Source organism: Xiphophorus couchianus, chromosome 5 (genome assembly GCF_001444195.1).
Source record: "Xiphophorus couchianus chromosome 5, X_couchianus-1.0, whole genome shotgun sequence".
Classification (NCBI taxonomy): Eukaryota; Metazoa; Chordata; class Actinopteri; order Cyprinodontiformes; family Poeciliidae; genus Xiphophorus; species Xiphophorus couchianus.
The window spans coordinates 3,205,903-3,229,879 of record NC_040232.1 but is presented as its reverse complement, the minus strand read 5'-3'; the positions used below and the strand labels follow the sequence as shown (position 1 = coordinate 3,229,879).

At 38.0% G+C, this 23,977-nt stretch overlaps 2 protein-coding genes across 3 annotated transcripts; both read right to left on the bottom strand.

Annotated features, from left to right (window-relative positions):
* Nucleotides 1-515: 515 nt before the first annotated feature.
* cyp2u1 (cytochrome P450, family 2, subfamily U, polypeptide 1) lies at nucleotides 516-6,566 on the bottom strand. Its single transcript, XM_028018978.1, has 5 exons — nucleotides 5,668-6,566; nucleotides 3,591-4,235; nucleotides 2,073-2,234; nucleotides 1,815-1,982; nucleotides 516-916 (listed from the first exon to the last, which is right to left on the bottom strand). Exons 1-5 carry the CDS (start codon nucleotides 6,092-6,094, stop codon nucleotides 705-707), a joined length of 1,614 nt encoding a protein of 537 aa, XP_027874779.1. The 5' UTR covers nucleotides 6,095-6,566; the 3' UTR covers nucleotides 516-704.
* Nucleotides 6,567-6,927: 361 nt separating this feature from the next.
* Nucleotides 6,928-22,765, bottom strand: sgms2a (sphingomyelin synthase 2a). Of its 2 annotated transcripts, none has more exons than XM_028018979.1 (6): nucleotides 22,614-22,765; nucleotides 12,990-13,471; nucleotides 10,749-10,866; nucleotides 9,532-9,685; nucleotides 8,766-8,932; nucleotides 6,928-7,502 (listed from the first exon to the last, which is right to left on the bottom strand). In XM_028018979.1, the coding sequence occupies exons 2-6, from the start codon at nucleotides 13,436-13,438 to the stop codon at nucleotides 7,317-7,319; spliced, it is 1,074 nt and encodes a 357-aa protein (XP_027874780.1). In that variant the 5' UTR covers nucleotides 13,439-13,471; nucleotides 22,614-22,765; the 3' UTR covers nucleotides 6,928-7,316. The 2 variants fall into 2 exon arrangements, with proteins under 2 accessions (XP_027874780.1, XP_027874781.1); XM_028018980.1 differs by lacking the exon at nucleotides 22,614-22,765 and adding an exon at nucleotides 14,207-14,339.
* Between the last annotated feature and the right edge of the window lie 1,212 nt (nucleotides 22,766-23,977).

Below are 23,977 nucleotides of genomic sequence, written 5' to 3'. Positions count from 1 at the left end.
GTATATCAGTCATGTCATTTCACATCAAGAAATAACTTTAATAAATGTTCACATACATTTCAGCAGCAGATACAAATTGCACTTGTGCCAATAAAGCTTCTTTGATTAAAATATTAATAATCTGTTTTTCTACAATTCCTGTCAAAGGAAGTCTGCATCCAAAAGTTTAAAAAAAATGACAAGACAACATTATCTTTCCTCAAAATAATATGACAATAATCTATTATTAAGATTCAATCAGTCAGGTTCACAACTCGCTTTCATTTTATGAGGCAGAAAATACATTTTTTTCTCCACATTAAAATAATAACTGACCATAAAACAATAAAATCTTCATCTGGTGTCTTATAGAATCAGCCAAAAATAAAAACTGACCTTTTAAAGGGAAATAAATAGAAGTGCTAAACAAATTAATACTGTTCTTATAAATGAACACATTAAATTACATAAAAATGAAATCCAAGTTTTATAGAATCAAATATATACTGCTCAAAAAAATAAAGGGAACACTTTAAGTGTTAAACACCTGTTTAAGTGTTCCCTTTATTTTTTTGAGCTGTGTATTTTGACTAATCAGAGAAATATTCTTGAAATTAAAGACAAGATGTTGCGAAAGAGACAATCTTTGGTTTAAAATCTCTCCCAGAGTCTCTCCAGGAGGCCTGAGAAGCATCTTTAGGTCGCTGAAGGTCGCAGCAGCCGCTCTAGCTGAATGCGTTGGGGCTGAATGAGTCTTCGCAGCGGGCGCTCACGCACAGGGCGAAGGGGCAGGGAGCCAGAGTCAGGCCGAAGCGACCGTGCAGGGACGGAGCGGGCGCCCCGTCTGGGAGCCGGAAGGTGCAGGCCTGCAGCAGACCGCTGACGGTCAGGAACAGCTCCATCTTGGCCAGCTGCTCGCCCATGCACACCCGGCGACCTGACGGCCACATGCAAAATGGATTTACTTGTGTTTATTCATGGTAATTTGGTGATTATGGCTTATAAAAACATTAAGATTCGAACCAGAATGTTACACAAGACAAAGAATAAAAGGTGATTCCATATTTGCTTGGTTCTAGAACTGCGCCGCTCAGGGGAGCAGCATGTTGGAGCAGCTCTGTTATGGTAATTTACTAGATTTTTGTTCATATTGTTTTGGTTGAATTGTTGCATGTTTGGACATTTATTCCATCTGGTCATTATGATGTGTAACCATGGCAACAGGGTATTGTTTTTACAACTGGTAGGAGCGGATTAGCATCTCAAAAGGTCAAATTATTCCTGAACGTTGACCCCAAATCCCAGAGAAGTTTAAAGAAGGCTTTGTGGATCCAGAGACAGAAGGAAGAAGTTGAAACTGTCTCTGGATCATATCCTCGACTCCAACATCTCTCGACGGAGATGTAAAGAGGAGTGGCCAAAGCAAATGAGGTGGATTAGCAGAGCTAGCAAACAACTGATGGTGTCATTTAGGACATGTTACTGTGGAATATCATCTCTGCTGACTGGAAATTTAGCTGTTAGCTTGTTATGACACTCATACAGCAACAGTCTTCAGTCAGAGGCCTTTAAGATTTGTTGCAAGACTGACAGCTACTGGAGATCCTTCCTGCTCACAGCATCACCATCTACAACTCTTTGAAGATTCTTGGATAATAGACTCTGAACAGCTTCTTAAGCAATAACCTTCCTCATAACTCAACATGGTCAAAATATAACATATTAAGATTTTCAGAGGTTCATTATTGTTAAGCCATAATCATCAATAATAAGAGGAATAAATAAACTTTGTGAAGCTAAACTGGTTTATTCTCCTGAGTGACAGAGCGACGTACCGATTCCAAACGGTATGAAGGACTCTCTCCTCAGCAGTTTCCCCTCTCCATCCAGGAAGCGGGTCGGGTTGAAGGCGTCCGGATCGTCCCACACACTGGGGTCTCTGTGGACCGAGTACAGGTTGGGCATAATGACCGTTCCTTTGGGAATGGTGAAGCCCCGGAACACTGGGAAACAGATAAAACCCATCAGAAAACACGCTCCATCGCAGACCATCCTCTGGTTGCCCCCGGTTACCCGTGGTTGCCCCCGGTCACCTGTTGTCTCTGACGCCATGTGAGGAATGCTGAGAGGAACCACCGCAGTCAGTCTCTGCACCTCCATGATGGTGGCTTCAGTAAAAGGCAAACTTCCTCTGTCAGTCAAAGATGGAGGGCGGCGTCGGTCCACCACTCTGTCGATCTCTGCTTGGACCTGGTCTGGGATCCACACAGAGGGATGCAAGCGTCAGTTGTCATGGAAACCAGCTAAGGCTCAACACACAAGCGCGGCCTGGTTAAAGTGACACCAAAGAAAACGCTGACATGTCAGTCTGCATCAGTGAGAAGTGGTTAAATATTTACTGAGCCAGTCTGACTAAAATCAGGAAGTAAAGGAGACATGGCAACCCGCCGCCAGTTATTAATTCCTTCTTTCATTATTAATAAGTAGAGATTTTACATCTAGAAACCTAAAATATGTGATCAATTCACAAACTTAATCACCACAAACTGAAATGTTTTCTGTTGAGGGTTAAAAGGAAAACGACACTTGGTGTTCAGATTGTTTAGTAAATAAAAATCTGAAATGTGCGGCATGCATTTCTGTTAGACTCCCTTTACTCTGACAGCCTTAAATGAAATCCAGTCATACCAACCTAAATAGTTTACTGGTTTGTGATCTAATGCAGCTTTCCTCTGAAGCCTCAGAGGTTTATTCGCAGAAAATTCACCTATGCACGGCTTTTTATCTGAAATATTTCTGAGAAAATGCTAAAGGACAATGCTACTTGACATGCTATTGACTGACATTTGCAAATCAGCCAATCCAGGAGCGCCATTCATTTTCCTTGGCACTGATGGCTGAACCCCAAAGAGTGGCGATAAGGAAGCTGCTGAGGTAGAATGCTTAATTGCTTGATTAATGCTTATTAAATATATTTGGTGTTTGAACCACTGAAATAGGCAGCTATAACTGATTTAAATGGTATCCTGTGCTCATGGATTTCAGGTATTTTTGAGCGTTTGTTGTTTATGTAATATGTTGTGATATTCTGTTGTCTGTTATTTTCATATTTTCTAAACAGGTCGTTTGTAGAAAATAAATTTTTTGTTATCAACCAACTTACCTGGTTACATAAAGGTTAAATTACAGTAAATTAAATAATAACCCATGGTAGAAAAGGGGTGAATCTAACAGCTGGTGGAGTTTATGGGTGAATTTAGTTCGTTTTAATGAAACTCTGGTTGGTTTGAAGAAATGGCTGGTGGTCTTTAGAAAAATAAAACAGAAATCATCCAACCACTAAAATCTGACTCCATTTTTATTTCCATGTTATGAAGAAGGAAGATAAGCTCCGTGTCTTGTTCAGAGGTTTTTGTGTCGTTTTCTTCAGTGGTTCTTGGTGCAGCGCCCCCACAGCCGAGGAGGGGAACTGTTGCTCAAAGGTTTTGGTTGGTTTAACTCAGAGAGTGAGAAAGAGAACCACAACGCCTGAAAATGTAACAAATGTGGCAACTTTGGTCCCCAATCGAACCGAACCTACCGGACCATCAGGTCTCAGGCGGCGCTGTTACCTTGGATATCAGGGTACAGGGCCAGGTAGAGCAGAACCCAAAGAACTGAATTGGTGGTGGTGTCGGTTCCGGCGATGAAGAGGTCTCCGATGATGTAGAAGAGATAGTCCTCTGTGAAGCTGCTGTCCTGCTCTCCTGCGGCTTGCTGAGCCAGCATCTCCATCAGGTACATGTCAGTCAGGTCTCTGGGGTTGTTGGGATCCAAAGTGTTGCTGTGGCTCCCGATGATCTTCTTCAGGAACACCGTGATGTCTCTCTCCACCCGCCGCAGCTCCCTGAACGCCCCAAAGGGCAGGTAGTAGAGCAGCGGGAAGATGTTGATGAGCACCGCGGGGCTGTTTATGCAGATCTCCAACCCGCGCGACATCAGGTCCAGGATGCCGCGGAACTCAGGGTCGTCGTGATGGAAGCGCTGACCCAGGATCAGGGAGCAGATGACGTTCGACACGGCGTTGCTGATCAGCCTGGAGGGGTCGACGCCGCAGGCGCCGTGCTCGCCGCTCAGCAGCTCCGTTTTGACGGCGGCCACGCCCTGCTGAATGCACGGCTCCAAACTCAGCCGACCAAATCCGAAGTTCCTGAGGGTGGCGTGGCAGAACTTACGCTGCTTTCTCCAGACCGGCCCATAGGGAGCGAACACGATTCCTGAAACACAAGCAGGAGATGGCTCCAGTCATTTACAGACAGGCCTGTCACAAAGACAAATTTTGCTGGACAGTAAATTGTCCCAGAAGTTATTACAAAAGACGATGCAAAAGATTTGAGATGGTTCCTCTCTTGCTCTCGGTGGAAACCTTTTCCTCTGCTCCCTCCCTACTCACTTTTGCCCTGCTTTCATCTGTCTTGGTGCAGATTTTTGGAGCCTCTCTTTCTGAATCTACAAATTATGGATCTTGTCAACTTATCTCTCAATGTAATTGATTCCAGTGGGATACATTTGTTTATAAAAATGTTGTCAGTGAGTAAGAAACAGAACCACAGCAGCTGAAAATAAAACACGTCTTCCTTTGTCCCTGGAAGACGTGGAGGATCTGTATTTATTTGGACTCATGATAACGGGATTTCTGCTGTTTGGAGTTAGCAGATACCTGGCAGATCGACAAATTCGGAAGACGCTGGCAGCTGTGGACCCTGGAGCTCACCAGCAGGATGGAATCAATCTTGGAAAAGTTGCTAGCTACGTGACTTTTGATCTTTTTCAATTGTTATTCCCAAATATATCATTTTGAATTTAACAGGAATGGGGCACATTTTTGGGAGTTTACAATTTTTGAGAGGAAATTGGACAGACTTGTTAAGATTCATTTTCACTCCTGATACTGATGAAAATTCCTGGACACAAGCTACTGCTTTATCTATTTCATATTCATTGAAAAGGTAGATTGCTGCGTCATCAGTCAGTTGTGATAAGTTAAATTCTCTTTGCTTTGATTCCCTGGAATTGAGTCTTTTTCACAGGCACTGCAGTGACCTGAGAGACAAGAAGGAATAAAAGCAGACTTGGAGGACGGCAGTAATCTCTCTGTCGTACCAGAGGCCAGTTTAACTGAGCTGCTGCTGCCTTTCTAGCAATTGCTCTGGTAAAATACTGTATGGTTTTATAATAGTGTCTAATAGTGACAAATGTTTTATAGAAATTGACAAAAGGTATAAAATTATTGTGATTATAATCAATGTAGTCGATCGTATCTTAAAATACCAAAATTCCCACTTAACTTTATATTTCGGTCCGTCTGATGATGTAATTTTTAAATGACAGACCATTTGATCAGCTTCTCAGTACTTGAGTAAATTTTTTACCAAATACTTTTTTACTCTTACTTGAGGCATTTTTTTGATGACTGCTTTTTACTTCTACGTCAGTAAAACCTTTAGATACTCTTCCCACCTGGTAACGGTAATGAGATCAAGAGACAAGAGTTTTCATTTATACTTCCTCATCAAGTCTGACCAATCAAATAAAAGAAACGCACCCCACAGCATGATGCTGCCACCACCAGGTTTCACCGTATGGAAAAGGGAGAAGAAAGTCTTGGTGACAGGAAGTTGGATATAATCTTTTGCATCATTTCCTCACCTTTCCGTTTGGTGAGTATGGAGATAGTCGGAACATCTGGCCGGTCTGAGAACACATCTGGATGGTTTGACAGCGCGTCCTTCACCACATCAAAGCTGTTCAGGACAACGATCAGCTGACTGCCCACAAACAGGCTGTAGATGTTCCCGTAGATGCTGGCTTGGGACGTTAAAGCCTCCATGACGCCGATGTTCCGGTTGGAGGTCTGTCCGAACCTCCGCCTGATGAAGGGAGGCAGGAGAAGGCCGCCGAAGTTACCGAGCACCGGCCACGGCCGCGGACCTGGCGGGATGTTCCTGTAGATGCCGCGCTGCCTCTGATAGAAACGGACCAGATAAAAAACCACCAAGAAGAGCAGCAATGGCAGCAGGTTTGGAGGAGACAGAGCGGAGCTGCTGAGGTCTGCCAGCCATGACAGTGAGCCCATGCTGTCAGGGAGCTGACATCTCCGGGATTACACCAACAACAACAGCAGCGGGCCAGAACTTTATCTTCCTGTTTCATACGGAGGCTGGAACTGTTGCTGCGTTCCTATTGGCTGACTCCGCTCTAAGCGTGCTCTGATTGGTGGAATTCGGAAATGCGGTCGATTTTGTGTTTTTCATTGCAGTCTTTCAAGACCAAGTCACTTATTGCTCTTCCACAAGGACCTCATTTTTAACCAGTGGCTGATTATCTGGTTGATTATCAGCCTTTTTAAGCTAACCCTCTTCAGAGCTTTTGTTTGTGCTTTTACCTGAAGTTTATCAGTTCACATCCCCAACCTGAAGGACCAGTGGACACTCACTCACCACCAAATCGTCTGTCTTTAGTGACAGTAACTTGGCCAACATGTTTTCTAGTTCATGGTGTCTTCTTGGAGGAAATACCATTTAAAACCCACTTCAAAAAAACACGGTGAAGCCCAAAATTAATGATATTTATGCCCCCAATGATTTCAACAGGCTACATTAAACCACTTTAGGACTTATTTTTGTTGCTTCTTTCTCTGCATTCTTTATAATATATGTTTCTTTTTATGTGACTCTATTTTTTTAAGTAAACTTTATTTAGAAAGAGACAATACAGCTCAAACATAAGATAATTTGTATCTGCAGTCCCTTGACGGGTTCCAAAAAAATATACACAATTCAATAATAAAATATAACACTACACTTTGATTTCTATTGACAGTACGCAGACAAACACACAGATTCAGACGTAATCACCGGCACACACACCCCCACGCACGCACACACACAAATCCATTGACGACATAAATCCAGCACGATTTGGTTTGCTTTAATTTTTAATACAATGTTGAGGCTATAGTTATGACACTAAAACTGCTAAAATTAATACAAAACAAATGATATCAAAGCACATAAAAGTCGACTGAGAGGCAGATCATGGCAGCTTTGGTACATCTACACTAAGGCACCCTGTGGCTTCGACACACTGATAATTCAAAAATACTTAGCGTGGAGGACACACACATCAATTACAGCAACCGACCAGACAGTGTTGTTTACAAAGACGCACCATTTTCAGCTCTTAATGTTATAAATAAATCAATAAATGTTCCTTTCTTCCTCCAGTGGAGATCTTTTTACGTCGTCTTTTGGTTTGTGCCGGGAGGAGCAACACGGCCGTGGCTCCGGGCGGGCCGGTCACTCTTCCCGTGAGCTCTGCACCATGGAGTACGCCTTGCAGGGGTTTTTCAGGCAGCTGGAGGCCCAGCTGATGGGCCAGGTGTAGGAGCACGGCACCGACGTCTGGACGTTCCTCTCAAAGAAGTTGAACACGGGGTTCCACCAGGTGTTGGTGAGGTAGTTATTGGGCGAGCACTTCAGAGTCTGCAAGACAAAATAACAAAAATAACATTTACATCATATAATAAACCTGTCTTTATTAATAAAATCTCCAGATGCTACAGTAGATACTCTAAAATAACTCCTTCATACACCATAGGCGTAAATCCCGGAGGGCAGATTGGGGGGGTATGGACCTAGTCTAGAAAAAAATTATTAAAGAAACGTTTGCATTTAAATAATATCAATATGAAAAGGCATAGTGATATTATATTTTCTCTCAGGAAAAAAATAATAATGAATTTTTGATAAGCTGCGTTATTAGCAAAACTGCTACACTGTTTTCATAGACTTAAGCTTTTTTTGTGAAAGGTAGCAAACATCTCAGTCATATTTAGCTTTTTAACTTTAGTTAATTAGAAGAGTTTGAAACGGGAGGGAGGAGCTGAGCAAGTGGACCAGCTCAGAGTGGGAGCCGAGAACAGAGAGAAAAAACTAAAAGTTATGACTTTATTTCTCACTGCCTTAAACGTAGAGACTTTAAAACCACAAAATAAAATCTGAATATTTTTCTATATAAACCCCGGTACTTTAAATGTTACGCTTAAGTTATGATACTCCCCAGATATTCATTTCTATCTACCTGTTGGTTTTCCGTCATCCAGGACATGACAAAACTAAAAAATAAAGTAACTTAAGTTATAATTAAAATAACCCATAACTTGTATTGGGAGCCATTTCAATAATTCAATGTTTATGATGAATTTTATTAAGAGCAGTTACTCATTAAAGCTTTTTTATTTAGAAACTTACATTTTTGTAAAGGTGTAGCAGAGATTAGATCAGTCAGACTGAACAAAACTCGTATAGAAGCAACATTTGAATTTTTGTTTTATTTCTCAATAGGTTGCTTACTGAGAAAAACACGCTTGATGTGCATTACTAGTCATTTTTGGTCCTGCAGCTTGAATGTGGTTTAAAAACTTTCTAAACCATATTTTACGTTACATTTCACTGTAAAAATTGGTCTTAAGAAATGTTCCTGTTTATGGTCCCCCCCAATAATGAGATGGGATTTACGGCCTTGTCGTACAAAATGGATTTTCACCTGAAAACATTTAAATAGTTTAGTTTTAGAGCCACTCTGTATTATAGCCACCAGAGGGCGCTGTCCAGCTTTTTAGCATTTTAGTGGTGGTGGCAGAGCAGCGTTAGTCTTAATAACTGAATGAATACAACAATTTATTATCTGCACTATTTTTTCCGGTCTCTAATGATTAAAAAAGTTTTTGTTTGACACTTTCTGACCTGTAAGTTGGCCATGGTGTGGTACCACCAGAACAGACGAGACGTGATGAAATAGGCCACGATCACATCCACGGTGTAGTGCTCATGAGCCACCAGGATGCAGAGCACGCCCACAGCGCTCAGCAGCCAGCACAGGAGGTGGTACCACCAGAAGGACTTTGGAGAGTCTTCAGAAGAACCACAGTAATTATAAAGTTACACAGTCAGAAATATACAGCAGTGATTTGGGTTATTTACTCTGTCATAAGATGGGATTCATTTTAATGTGTTATTCATTCCTTTATAAATGTTTCAAACTAAGTATTTAATTAGCAAGCTAAGTATTTAGTTTACAAGCTGAACATTTAGCTCCAAGCTAACTATTTAGTATTTAGTGAGCAAGCTAATAGCTCCACACTAAATATTTAGCTTTGAGACAGCTAAATATTTAGTTTAAATTTAAATACTTAGTGAGTAAGCTAAATATTCCAAATAACTGCTGTTAATTTTTCATCGTGGTGAAGCGGTACTCAACAAATAACAACATATACAACTTTTCCATCTGCCAAACGTACTTTAAGCAACCCAATGGGGAAATGACTTTGACTTTAAGTCTGTCAGCCTTTGAATAATTGATAATCAAAATAAATAGACAATAATCTAAAAGGTTGCATAACAACATTAAGAGCAATGGGTGATCAGAATGGAAGTACACAATATGAATCATCAATTATTAACCAGAAGATCTCATGAATTATTCTAGGAGAGCAACCGTTTGAGTACTCACATTCTTTGATGAATAGGTAAGTGAGGGTGAGCATCACTGTGTGTCCGCTGTACAGGAAGTCTCCACACAGCAGGTGGGAGTTGGTTATGGAGAGGCCGGCTCCTGAAATGAGCTGCAGAACGCGTTGGATCTTGGCCTGCGTGTCTCCCTGAAGCTGATGGACATGAACATTAAAAAGCAAAATAATAACTACTGGATCAGCAGCAACGTTAATCATCAAATTACTTCTACAAAACCTAAAAATTAGAACATTATAAATGTTGTTTTTGTTGACTAATGCAAACATCTGAGGATGTTGCAGATCATCTTTCATATTTAGGAACATGAACTGAAAATATATTGTTGCAGGTTATTTAAAGGGGCAGTGTTATGTGTTTTCCTGGCACATAGTGCCATTTCATAGCACGATCAAGAAACTATGTTACCTTGAGTTGTTATAAATATACTATATATATCAAAAATGACTTAAAATAACTTTTGCTTCCTTGTTTCTTTTTATGGCCTTGAAATTGTGCCGCTGTCTCTTTAAATACTCCTGATCTTTCTTTATCTCCACCTTCAGGAAGTCATCACCACATGGCTTCTATTAACCCTTTAGTTTTTAACCACTGAGAAGTGGCTCCTATAATGAACTCAGCTGTTCCACCAGGTGTTTGCTAATTGCTGCAGGCTAGTCTGAAGGAGCTGAATGGGGGAGTCCTGGGAGAGAGCTGCTCTGTGAGGCAAAATGTCGCAAACTGCAGCACAGATATATATATATATATATATATATATATAAAAAAAAAAAAAATTATATATATATATATATATATAAAACATATATATATATATATATATATGTATATTACATAAAACGGCCCCTTTAAAAATGACAAAATGACAATAGATCCCAGCAGAGCAGCTACACTTCACTCGTTCTGTTTCAGATTTTACTGTTTTCTTTGAAGATTCAGTCATCCTGGTGTTTGATTGATGTAAATGAACAAACTACATCAAACAGTGGCGTTCCATTATTAGTTCCTCCAAAATCTCCCAGAGATGACAGGAAATATGATTAGAGCTAAAACTTCTTAAACATCTTCAGCGGCTCAAACAGATCAGCCACTGATCGCTCCGTCTGTGCTCAGCTCACAAACTGCCAGAGGATTACATTTTCCTCAGAGACACTGATGAATCTCATCACTGCTGATTACAGGAGGCTGATGGTTTCTGCTCACCTTGGGGGCACAGTTCATGTGCATGCCAGGAACAGGCAGCGTGGTGACGTACATGGTCACACAGCGGTACAGGTACAGCGTGCCGATGAGGAAGAAGAACCGTCTGCACGCTATGGACCTGTCGACAGGAAAACCCTGCTCACTATCGAGTGGCAAACATGGAGCTGATGTCTCTTTATTAGAATCCTGTGAACAATAACTTCATGCAAATGATTGCTTAGATCTGGAAGTTGCAGAGAGCTGGAGCCATTCATAAATTAAATATTGCAGAACTAAAGTAAGACCAGTTATTTATACAAGCTTTAATTACCTTTATACTGTGTGAAGAGCTTCCTCTGCAGCTCTAAAGACCAAACTGTTTTTTCAGGCATAATATTATGTAAGATAGTGATGTATAGTAGACTTCAACACAATTTTTAAAAGTGGAATTGGGTCGGGATTTTGGGTGTAGCAACAGATAAGGGGGAATCAAAACATATCATTTGTCTTGTCAGTGTTGAATCTATCAAAAGATTTATTTAACAAAAAGAGTTTGTTTCTGTTAGGAAATTAAACTGAAGCAGTTTTAGGAAACAAAATCTGTCTTTATTTACCATTTTAAGAAAATGTAATTGAAATTTTTTTGTGCCATTTGCAATGAATAGAGGGAAAATAATTAGCATTACAGCAATAAACTCTTTTTATATATACTGAGCAGTTTTTTGTATTTTTTCACTGATATTTTGATATTTTTTCATTGGTAATGAGGCTGGAAGAGCTCCTCTCCATGACCCTAATGTTTACTCTCCTCCACAGATTCAAGGCTCAATGTCCTAAACATTAATTTTACTTTCAGTCAGAAGAAACATAAAAATGAAAGTAATGATGTGACACAGAACCTGTTTGATTTTATCTCACATCATAGTAGTTTTAAATTACACATTGTAAAATTTACTAACATGTAAATTTTACATTGTAGTTAATCCCTCCACAATCATGTTTCTGTTTGTGGAAGGAGCCAAACATGAGGGTGATGGTGAGGAGGCCTTCCAGTGTCAGAGAGCTGAAGCTCATCACCGAAGAAAAATCAGCAAAATATCAGGGGAATAAAAACTTTTAGAAAGGTCTGACCTCTGTAAAGCCAATACTGTTTCTTTTTATTACTGAGAAATAAATAAATAGGTTTTAACATGAAATTTTTAAATAAAATTGAATAAAAATAAGTATTTTCAATTTGCTGTATTATCTTTGGAGAGATGTTTACCTTATTTTATCTTTGAAACAAACTTCCTTGTTGAATAAAAATAATTTTAAATCTAAATTTTTCAGGAATGTGAATAATTTTTTTATTATTTATTTTTACATTAGGCATTTTCAGGGCAGGCTCTTTAATGTGTTAATTTTGATAAATTAATTACAAAGCAATTGATTGTCGTTTTTTAAAATTATTTTAATTTTTTAATTATTTTTTTACATACAAATAATCCAGCCGGAACCTTTGTATTTGCATGTTTCTGGTGCGCCACAGATCCGATGCACATGTGACATCTGCTAAAAGCGATGGATGACAAAGCTGCTTGTTTTGGCCTGCAAAGGGTTAATTTCTGCTTCAACAAACGATCCGACACGACTCTGGGAAAGACTATTGTCATGTTCGAGTTATGCAAAAATAAGTTAGCAAAGCTATTCAGACCTAAATTAGCATCTCAAAGCTTAACAAGAAGCAGCAGCACAGATGCTAAAGCTAATGTCACATTTCTAAAGAAGGATTTGTTTAAAGATGTTACATAAAAAATTGAGTTTTTATGTTTAAAGATGTTACATAAAAAAATTGTTTTTATGTTTAAAGATGTTACATAAAATTGAGTTTTTATGTTTAAAGATGTTACATAAAAAATAGTTTTTATGTTTAAAGATGTTACATACAAGCTGAATGGGCAGAATGGCACTTTGAACCAATCTGATGGTTAAATCACAGATTAAAAACAATAAATATGTTTGTTGTTGAGCTCATATCCTATTTATTTAATAATTTAGCAGCAAGAAGAGGTTTTGAATTGAGGATGTTGCTTATTGTGTTGATGGTTTTCAATTAAAAAGTGATCAATTGCAATTGATTAATTGCAGACATGCAATTAACTTGATTAAAATGTTCAGTTCCACCACTAATATTGTTATTATTAGTGACAATAGCACTGCAGCCAGCCCAACTCTTGCTAAAACTTTGTATCTATTTTTATCGGTGGCTTATCAGGTTCTCACTTGTATTTGAAGAAGAAGAGCTGGATCAACCAAATAGCCACCAGAACCATCCCATTGATTTCCGTCACAGTGAAAGCCCACTTGACTCTGTCGATGTAGTCGAAGAACTTATCAGGAAGAGGAGGGCTGCTCTCTTTAGGGGGGACGCGCTCGTGCACCACTGTGATGACCACCGTGGTCAGAACCAAGTTAAAAGCTGCGTAAAAGAAAGCGATCACCGTCTTCCACCACTCAGTGGGCAGATGGTTGACTTTGGACTCCGGCAGGGAGATCTTCACATAGTCTTTATGACGGACGATGCCTTTCCTAAAACTCCTCTTCGCCTCGTCTCCGGCGGAGGCGTGGACTGGGCAGGACTTGATTGTGCCGGGAGTAGAACCATCCTCCGTTCCCAGGGTTAGATTTGGAGTGGACGAGTCTCCAGGATTCCTGAGCTCTGCTGAAGCCATGGATGAGCGCTCTGTTCACCCCGGGAGTGGAGCCTTCAGTTGCAGAGACACGGGGAAAGAAAAGAGGTTAACACAGGGCAGTGTGGGGTAGACTAGGCATTCATTACTATTATAGTTCTTTACTATCAGGGAATCCACAAAAGGCAGTCAAAATGCCCAAAATGCTGTAATTTAAGATTCTCCTTCTTAAACCTAAACTCCATCATTCATCAGATGATTGTTCCAGATGTTCCCAGCAGATCCCTGGAGGTTTACTGCTGGTTTTGAGGATCTGGAAGTGGAATGGGAGGAATATCCTCAAGGCTGTTTTCACACCTGATAGTCTGGTGAACTCAGTTTGATTTTGGACCAAAACATTTGTTACATTTCCAACTGTTGTGGTTCAAGTTTATGCTGCACCGTGTCAAACCAACCAAACCCTGATTGTGGATCGGTCTCCGGTCTGGTTGGCGTTCACATTTACATTCAAAAGGCACCAGAGTTCCCTTCAGCCAAACCGAACTGAGCTGCATTTTCCTTCAAATATTTAAAACATTTTCTATGAAAAAAAATCAGTGAACAGGCAAATTTCTGTGAATTATCAGGAGTTACATTACAGAGAAAAATGAGCGAGGACTGAACCGCAAACAGGTAAGGGTCCGTTGCAACTGGTCCATGCTGCTTTTGTACAGACCACTACATCAGTACAACTCTTATCATTAATACAATCACAAATGTTTCCAAAAACAGTTCAAGTTACTCAGATAGACTTCAATCCTAGTTACTAACCTTTTATCCTTATGCAGTGAAGATGAAATTTAGTTGCTTTTTGTCGTTTTTCTGTTAACCTTTTCTGGATATTTCTGTTAACCTTTTCAGGTAGAATTGAATTCCGTTACCATGGCTACCTTGACAAGAATGTTACCAAAATAAAAGCATATAACAGCTGAAGGTAACTTTACTCAGTTGGCCTTAATCTGTCCAGTTTCTATTAAAAGCTGTGGATGAAGAGACTTTGTGGAGGAAAATGTGAAGCTGCCGTCCAAACATGCAGCTGTGTGTTGATTCACACGTATTGTTGTCTGCAAACGCATCTATCAAGAAGCTGCACATGTGCAAGCAAAACATTTCAAGCTAATGACACGAGAGTGCACTCTGGAGCTGAAGATTTCTATTGTTTCACATCTGCTTTAATGCCTTTAAAAGCCTCTGTGATGGTTTTCAGCGCTGAAATGCATCATAATAAACCTCCTTGGGGAGACTACCAGAATACCCTGGTTACATGCAAGGAAAAACTAATATTTACAGGAGACCAATGGATGGAGTCACTGAACGTATCGGTTACTGCGTAATCAGTTTTGTGGAGAATATATCAGTGGAAAAAGGACATAGGCTAATTCAGACTCTGTTGCATAAGTAACAGATGGATTCACAATACATCTGACAATCATTGAGGTGTTTAAATATAAGTATAAAACATTTTAAGCTTTAATTGTTCTGCTCAAATAAAGATGCTGAAAGTCAGACTTGGTAAACCCAAAATAATCCAACCGCTTTAAACCGCATGTAATAAATCAATAGATGTTTATATTAAGGGATTTCTCAGCCACATTTCAAGTCAAGTTTATTTGTAATTAAAGTTTCAGCTACAGGATATTTCAGAATGTCTTACATTATGAAAACATGAAACAAGAAACAGAAAGAAGCATTACGGAGCAGAGGAAGAATAAATAAAAGTGATGGAAGGTTGGACTACAGACTGCAACTAAAGATGTTCCAGTTATTAATAACCAGGTGGGTTTTTAGTCCCAACTTAAAGGAACTGAGGGTTTCTGCTGTTTTGCAGTTTTCTGGAAGCTTCTTCCAGATTTGAGGAGCATAAAAAATGAATGCTGCTTCTCCATGTTTGGTTCTGGTTCTGTGCAGAGCAGAACCAGAACCAGAAGACCCGGGAGGTCTAGAAGGTCGATACAACAACCTTCCTAGTGCTAAACCATTCAGTGATTTATAAACTAACAGCAGTATTTTGAAGTCAATTCTCTGAGCAACAGGGAGGTAGTTGAGGCTGCAGAACAGGTGTGCTCTATCCTCCTGGTTTTAGTCAGAACGCCAGCAGCAGCGTTCTGGACTAGCTTGGAACGCATGGAAAGTTTCTCTAGATCTGGCTGAGACATTTATTCCTTTAATCCTGTAAATGTCCTTCAGATGATAGACGTCCAACTTTGTAACTGTCTTTATGTGACTCTGAAGGTTCCGGTCTGACTTCATCACTGCACCCAGACTTTGAGTTGTTTACCATCTCCAAGGCCAAGTTGTCTAAAAGTCCTTCCAAAAGAAAATGATGGCTGGAAGGTTAAGCAAGACAACTAATTACTCCTTTAATCTGTTGTCCTTCAGAAATAAAGTCTTGGTTTGCTTTTAAACTTAACAATGTTTGAAACTATTCGTTCATGCAGTTCATCAAATAAGGGTCTGGATAGCACTTAGCCTGTGAAAAGAGTACATGTAAAACATTTTTGTGTGACAATGACAAATAATTTTAAATTTGAAAATGTTTTTTCAGTGGTTAAAAAATGCAAAGCTTCAGATTTTTATAAAATTCCAACTAGAAGATTGTAATCTTTTGTACGTTGTTATCTGCCAGGCCTCCCTTTCACTGTTTTATTGTATTTGTTTAACTTTACAGCCTTCATTGTTCTTTTTAGGGTTAACTTTAGGGCTTACTGTTGACCTATAAAGGAAATAGTAGAATAGCTACTTTTGTCCGTCTAACCTCCTTCAACCGCAGAACTTCTTGCAGATATAAAATCTAAAGCATCGCACCAGTTGCCCATCTATGTTTGAGCATAGCTGTTTTCCTTTTATTAGTTGTATTGATTGCTTCATTTATTAGTTTAATAAATACATTTTTTGGTTATGCTGATTATTTTATGTACAGGACTTTGGTAAATGGCAGCTGTTTGGAAATGGTTTATGCATATGGACATTGCAACAGGATGTCCACCCTGTGAGAAGTCCTCCGTGGTTTACAGGGCACCAAACTCTTCCACCAAAACCTCTGGAGGGACGGGGGGAGTTGGAAAACTGGATGCAGTGATGTATGACTTAGCGGCCTGTGCTTTTCCGGGCTATTTCAGGAGAAGTCCACCAGTTGCTTTCAGGGCTGTGTTTTACTCTGGTGAAACCAGGGCTTTCTATTTTTTTAACTCTACTTTGGGTCTTCATAATAACACGTTGCTTTTGCTGGCCACTAATTTCCACGTTTGCACTGTTTCATCTTTCGTCATTAAAGAGAGCACTAAAAATAAGTTAAGCTTGAGGCGACCCCGCCTTGTATAAACCAGAGAAACCCAAGAACTAGATGGCAAAGTGCTAACAGCTGAAAAAAAACACAACCAAAATCTCCATCTTCAGCCTTCAAGCATGTTTTAGTTTTAGATTGAAACTATTTTATTTAGACTAAAATCATTACACCTTAAAGGTTCTGACTCCGTACATCTGACTCGATGTTTCCACATTCATGTATTTGGATGTTTATAACTTGTGAACTAAAAGGTTAACTGTGATGTCCCTAAAGCAATAATCATGAATCTTAGCTCACTAATCATGAATCTTAGCTCACTAATCATGAATGTTAGCTCCACTAATCATGAATGTTAGCTCCACTAATCATGAATGTTAGCTCCACTAATCATGAATGTTAGCTCACTAACCATGAATGTTAGCTCACTAATGCTAAAGTGCTAAATTCAACCATGTTTATATCCACCATGTAACATGAGGAGAACATGAAGAGGCTCACAAGGCAATTTATATGAGTAACAAAAAGTTAATAAACACAATAAAAATAATATTAAAAAACAATTCATATATGTCAATTTAATTAGCCTCCCATTTAATTGTTGTTGTCTTCTATATAGTGTATCTCATTTGTTGATGTGCTGTAAAGTGGCCATTTGATCAATAAAGTTTCCTAAAAAAAGAGAGAGAGAGAATATGAGAGGAAATGAAAATGCTGAGTGAAGTCTTCACATACTTCAAAATAAGAGCATGGATATAAATGTCTAACAACTTGAAGAATTCTTACATTTTTTTTATTTAAGTAAAAGTTCACAAAGTAACCAAGAAAATTAGAAGTTATGTGGAAAAATACATTTCGGTGAGACTAAGTGAGGCCAACATTTTCATCATTAGCAAAATTGCTGAAGCCCTAAATGAAAAATTTGCTCTGCTGTTAGCACATTAGCAGATTAGCAGAAGTTCCCACCACTGTCTTTAGCAGAAAAATGAGCCAAGGAGATGCTGGAAACATGAATGTTTTATTCAATAAAAAACACACAGGAAGAGGAGAAACAAGGCAGAACTAGAAACAAATGAAAAATCACTAGCAAAAATGCTAAAGCCCTAAACAAAGAGTTAGCTAGTAGTCTGTCAGAGGAATAGCGGAAGTTTGCCCACCACTGTCTGCAGCAGAAAAATATAAATTATTCATGGTGCAAACATGAATTTTTTATGCAGCAAAAACAAAAAGAGGAGAAAAGAAGCAAAACATTTTAGAAACAAATTAAATATATAAATGCTAACAAAAATGCTAAAGCTTTAAACAAAAAATTAGCTTCAGTATTAGCACATTAGAGGAAGTGTGTCAACCACTGCATAACAGAAAAATGGGCCCTATGGTAGCAATATAACTGTTTCCACCATGAACAAGGCAGAAATCAAATGCAACTAACATCACAACAGAAAGTGAGACTCGACTGAACTGAAAGACAGCACAGAGGGACCAATAATGGCAGCACAGATAAACAGACGCCAAGCACCAGAGCAGAAGAGTCTGGCTTCTGTTTATCAGACAGAACCAAAGGTTTGCAGAGCTAAATGCAGAGGTGGTGGAGAAAACCAGGAAAAGGCAACAATGACTCAAGATTTCCAACTCTGAAGCACATTTTACTTTTTCTCCTCTTTCCTTTCTTTCAGCACCGTCCTGCTCACCACACCCTCCATGTGCTCCAACATTTCATCTGACCGGTCAAACATGGCAACGCAGGGCGAAGATCTGAGGCACCTGGATCTATATTAGGTCCCCATTTCATGTCTAATTCCTATTTTATTGCCCATTCAGATTATGAGATGAGGCAAGATTATATGAAAGTATTTCAAGGAAAAACATGAAAACTATTACATGAAATGCAATAGTTTTCCACTATTGCATGACTAGTTTAAACTAAATTTTTGTTTTCAGAAATTTAGTAACATTTCACATATCAAATGAATTTCTTTTTAAAATAATGTCTAAATGCGTCACAGTATTAACCTACAAAATCTGTTTGATAAATGTCTGTTCAACGTAATTTTTTACAGATGAATTGGTTTTGGTTTGCATATTTTTGAAAGAAGTCAAAAGTCCTTAGAAATGGAAATGCCCTTTAATGAGTCTGTAAACCACATAACTACTTTAGGCTATAACAAGCATTAAAATCCCACCTTTTTGTGTTCCTACCAACAGAATAAAAAGTTACGTTTACATTTATTCATCCTTCTGACAGAGGTAGATCTGAAAATTATTTTTATTCAACCAAGAAATTTGTTTACATTAGAAACACAATAAAACAATGTGAGGTTTATTATTTTCTGTTTTAGTAAAGAATGGTTTATCAAATTCTCAATAATTAATAGAAAAGATTCACCCAATTGTTAGATTTGGATGATTTATGTTTCTTTATACTTATATATATAATATATGTGTATTATTTTGGGCTTAATTAAAGGCTTTCCAAATGCGAAACAAAATTCTGAAGAATCCGTAAGCTGTTTTAATTAATTTGCTTCTGGTTTCACCAATGTGAGAATCTGAACTGTGAATGGGAAGATGAAAGTTTAGCTTCTCAACCGAGTCACGTCCCATATTTTAGTTTTTTAAAAGGTATTTTGAAAAGATAACAATAAAAGGAGGCTCTGAGGCAGAATGCCAAGATTTGTCAAATGGGTCCAGTCATTAAATGTGAGTCCAGTTTCACCTGGAGAGCACCATGCTGGTTGAATTTCACACAAAAAGGACTAAATATAAAATGGTAAAGTATCTCTGATGCTATAAAGCGCATAAATTGTGACATAAACTGAAACGTCAACCTTCAGGGTTCTGTTATTACCAGATGCTGTTGCATTGCGTTGGTGTGGAGTACTATAGAGACCATTTTTTAGTCTACACGTTTTATGGCATCATATTGGCTTTGAAAGGGAAAGAGAAATATTATTTTATATTTAGCTGTTTAATTTGACAATAATAGTTACAACAACAGTCATAAGCTGGGCATAATAAACATAAAATGCTAAAGCTTTCACTTTTCTGCAAATTAGCAAGAAAAGTTGAGAAAAATGTGCAGTAAATTAGATCTTACTAGTTTATACATCCTGGATAGTTTCCATATGAAATCTATAAAAATCCTGTTTTTATCATTTTACCAAAGTGTTATTAATTAATAGTTCCTGGAATACAATTACCCCAAAATGTTTTTACTTTATCATTTAGTTGCTGATGCAAATGATTGAGTTTTACACATTTGTGGTTGCAAAGGACATGCAAATGTGTCGAATGAGACCGAGTTCATCTTGAAAGGTGAAATGAGAGTCAGCTGCTCCACAGACATGGCCATGAAATTCAGCTGCAAAGGAGCGACTTCATTTACTGGAAGGACAAAGACTGACAAAGTTTCATCTGGGACAACATCAGAAAAAACAGAAGTGTGCAAATAGTGGAAATGTCATCCAGTTAAAACCTGGTTGGTGAACGATGGAGAGCATGCCTGACTCTTAATAACCGAGTTTTGCTCTTTTTCATTTGATAGTAAACAGAACTACAGACTGCACATCCAGTGGTATTTTCTCCAGAGCAGATCTGCATGCACCCAAATTATTAGTAAAACTTTGAAAATACTTGCTGTATTTAGCAAAAAAAAAAAAAATAAAGAGACCAAAATCTAATTTCTGTTGGTGAAAATAGATAAAAATATTTCCAGGCTAAGAAAACTAAAATTCTATCAAGTTTGTAAAATACTCTGACCACTTTAATATTTTAATTGTTATATTGCATTAGTATCGGTGAACATATTGCATGACTAGTGGATTTTTTTGTTTTTGTTTTAAGAAAATATATTTTTTTAACTCCTGAGTACATGATGATTTTAACCCACATGTTAAAAGGTTTGATGTGGAGCCGTAGCAATCCAGGCGGCACTAATATTAAAACGTTTTGCCACATATGGCCCAAAATAATTATTTAAAAAACACTCAAAAGCCAAAAAATATAAAGATTTTGCAGGCGTGTGTTAGTGACACATACAGTTTACTTTTTTTCTGAGAGGGTTGACTGATTTTTATTTTCTGATAAAATGATACAACATTCTCAAAGAAAGAGACACAATTTGAATCATTCTTTCCTCAAATATTTTAGCCAAGTTAGAGAAATTAATGCAGATTTGGAGACTCACAGGTCTGCTTGAGTAAATATTACTGCATATTTGTGGTTATTTACTATAAATAATAATAATAAAAAAGTTGATAATCAAAGGATAAATACTTTGTTGTTTCTAAGACTTCACTAGAAAATGTCTTAACATCTTAAATTGCATTTGGGGCCTAAAAAATCAGGTCAAGTGCCACAAATGGCTCTCAGGCCACACTTTGAGCACCCCTGTCTTAAACTATTATAAACAGTTTAAAAAAAAAGTAATAATTGCAGTAAATTTGACTAAATAAATATGGAAGAAAATTCTGAGTTATTTAAACACACAAACATCATTCAGTGTTCAGTTTATGAGGAAAGAAGAACCACAGAGTTGATGTTGTTCTGTGCAGAAGAGGTTCAGTCTTATCACATCATAACTTTGGTCTCATAAAACATTCACCACAAACATTTCATGTTTTAGAAGTTTTGAAAGAAAAATAATCACCAATAGAAAAACTAAATGATCGTAAGATTTGTGTCAAATCTGTTCCTCAGAGTTTTTATAACCATTTAACTTTTCCACATTCTGCGAACTGAATTTTGTCCAAACAGAAAGCAGCTCAGAATTGAGAAGTGGAAGAAAAATGATACTTGCTTTTCAACTGATTGTAGAAATTCATAGATCTGGACTTTAACTATGCCATTCTAACACCTGAGTTTGCTTTGATCTAGTTTTGAAAAACTGTGAAGTATCTCAAAACTTCATAGCCAAATTATTTATCTGCTTTACACAGACACCTTCAATGTGGGGTCATGACCCCGCAGGTTAGAGTTCTGATTAATTTGATATTTTTATTTTGTTTTACTTTCAAAATTATGCTGTAGTGCACTTTAACATAAATACATAAATCCAACATGAAACAAATTTATAAAATAACGTATTTCAGTCAGAAATGCAGACATTCAGTTCACATTATGTTAAAGATTATATATATTTGTGTTTGTTATGTTTAAAATAAAGAGCTGTGCATTATTGTGGTTTTATTTATGTATCTTATTCACAGTGAGGCTGCAGAGAGAAAAGGTTTTCACCTCCCATCCAATTTTCCATCACAGTCGTTGCTGAAGGAACAATAAAACATCATCAATTTCACAGAATAAAAGCTAAAAATAAACCTAATAGTCCCACTCGCCATGCTGCGGGTTTCTAACTGGGTGTCTCCTGATCCCCCAGTTCATCACACGGGATGCTCAGACACTTCTGAAGTTTACTTTTGGGGTGTATCTCTGCGGCCCCCACACAGAGTTAAACACCAGGTTCCAGTTGTGGCTGGGTGGGGCCACCGGGCCTCGACTTGGGGCCTCTAATTTAGGCTGAAGGGGAACAGTCCTATTAAAGGCCTGACAGATTTTAATTACAGCCAGATTCAACATGCAGTTTGTACTTTAAATAAATTATTCAACAATGGACACATGTTTGGCGTGTTTTTTTATTTGGTGTTCCCTTTGCAGCCGTAAAAGTAGAGAATAAAACTTTTTCTACTGGAAAACTAAACATTTAAAACCTGTAGAGACTGATTCATATGTAGCCTGCAGTATGTTACAGTAGCCTGTCTGTCAGCAGCACTGGTGCATCTAAATTCAGTTTCAGTTTCATAAAAACGTCCCGCTTCATGTTTTAAAACCTAAAACAGAAAAAACTTCGTCCTGTTTGCTGTTTTCTCTCAGATTGAACAGATTGTAGCATCCTACCTGCTCAGACGGGCCTCCTCGCAGCTCTTCCTGGAGTTTCCTGAATCAGCTGCTCTCTGCTCCTCACTCACAGCCTCCTCTGATGCATCAAGCGACGCTGCTGCTCGCTTCCAGCGCGGCGCTCCTCCCTGCAGCCCCGCAAGCCGCCCGCATGTCCCCCTGCCTGCCTGCCTTCCTCCGTCCCCTTTAATTCAGAAGCTTCCTCCTGTAATCAGCGCATCCATCGCTCTGTATTTGTCTCGTTTAACGGGGCAGTTGTGCTGTAAAGCCTGCTGGGAACAGTTGGGCATTTTATTCACAATAAAACACACAAAAAATGACAATATGTTTTTTTTTAATATATATTCATTATTTATCATTTTATTTTCCTTTTCTTTTTTATTTATTTAATATATTATATTTACTTTTTCCAAATGGTCCTTTTTCTTATATTTCTGTGTTATATCTAGGTTTAATTAATTTATTATTATTATTTTAAATTTGACTGGAATTTTCCTTTCCCCAACAAACATCAGTTTTTAGATCAGTTGAGCCAATAGAATATGGCAGGTGAACACATCATATAATACTGTTTCAATTGACGCATTTAATTCGTTCCTATAAAAAATATATGACAAAATGTCTTTATACTTATTGCAAAATTAGTACTGCAGTTCATTCGCCATTTTGTCTAAAAAAATAATGTCACTGTTCATAAAAATGCTAAAATGTTTCTGACTTAAATGAAATAATGTCCATAAAGCTTTGCTTGTTATTTAGATTCACAGACACAAGTTGTAATAAATGAATGACTGTAAATAAACTTTAATTAGTTTCTTTGTTTGTTTCAATACCTTTTTGGCACGTATCGCCTTCATTTAGTTTTAGATATAGATAACTTCCGGTTCGATGTTTAATGCTTTTATTTTGAAAGGACAACTTCTGGTTTAGATCTTGACAAAAGACGGAAGATAAGTACAGTATGTTTAAGTGTTATGTAACTAAAACTATGCATTTCTCTGATCAAATACTAAAACTAAAGTTATTTTTATGTTGTAGCCTTTTTTTAAGTTGTAAGCGTTATTTCTAAGTTGTAAATGTAAACAGTTGTGATATTATCGGTTTTTTGCTTACACTTTTTTCCTTTATACATTGCCCAACTCTTAATGTGAAAGTAGAGTTGCAAAACAAAATAATAGAGTGACATTACACAAATGACCAGCTGAACATTTCTTTAATACTGTTAATTGAGTCCATGTGACGTTGTCATAAAATCTAAAAATTTGAGGGTATAGAAATAGCTTTATAGCTAATAGCTATTTTTTTTTCCATTTTGAAGACCGATTGTCATTGATATAAGCTCTTCCACAGGAAAGAAATTCAGT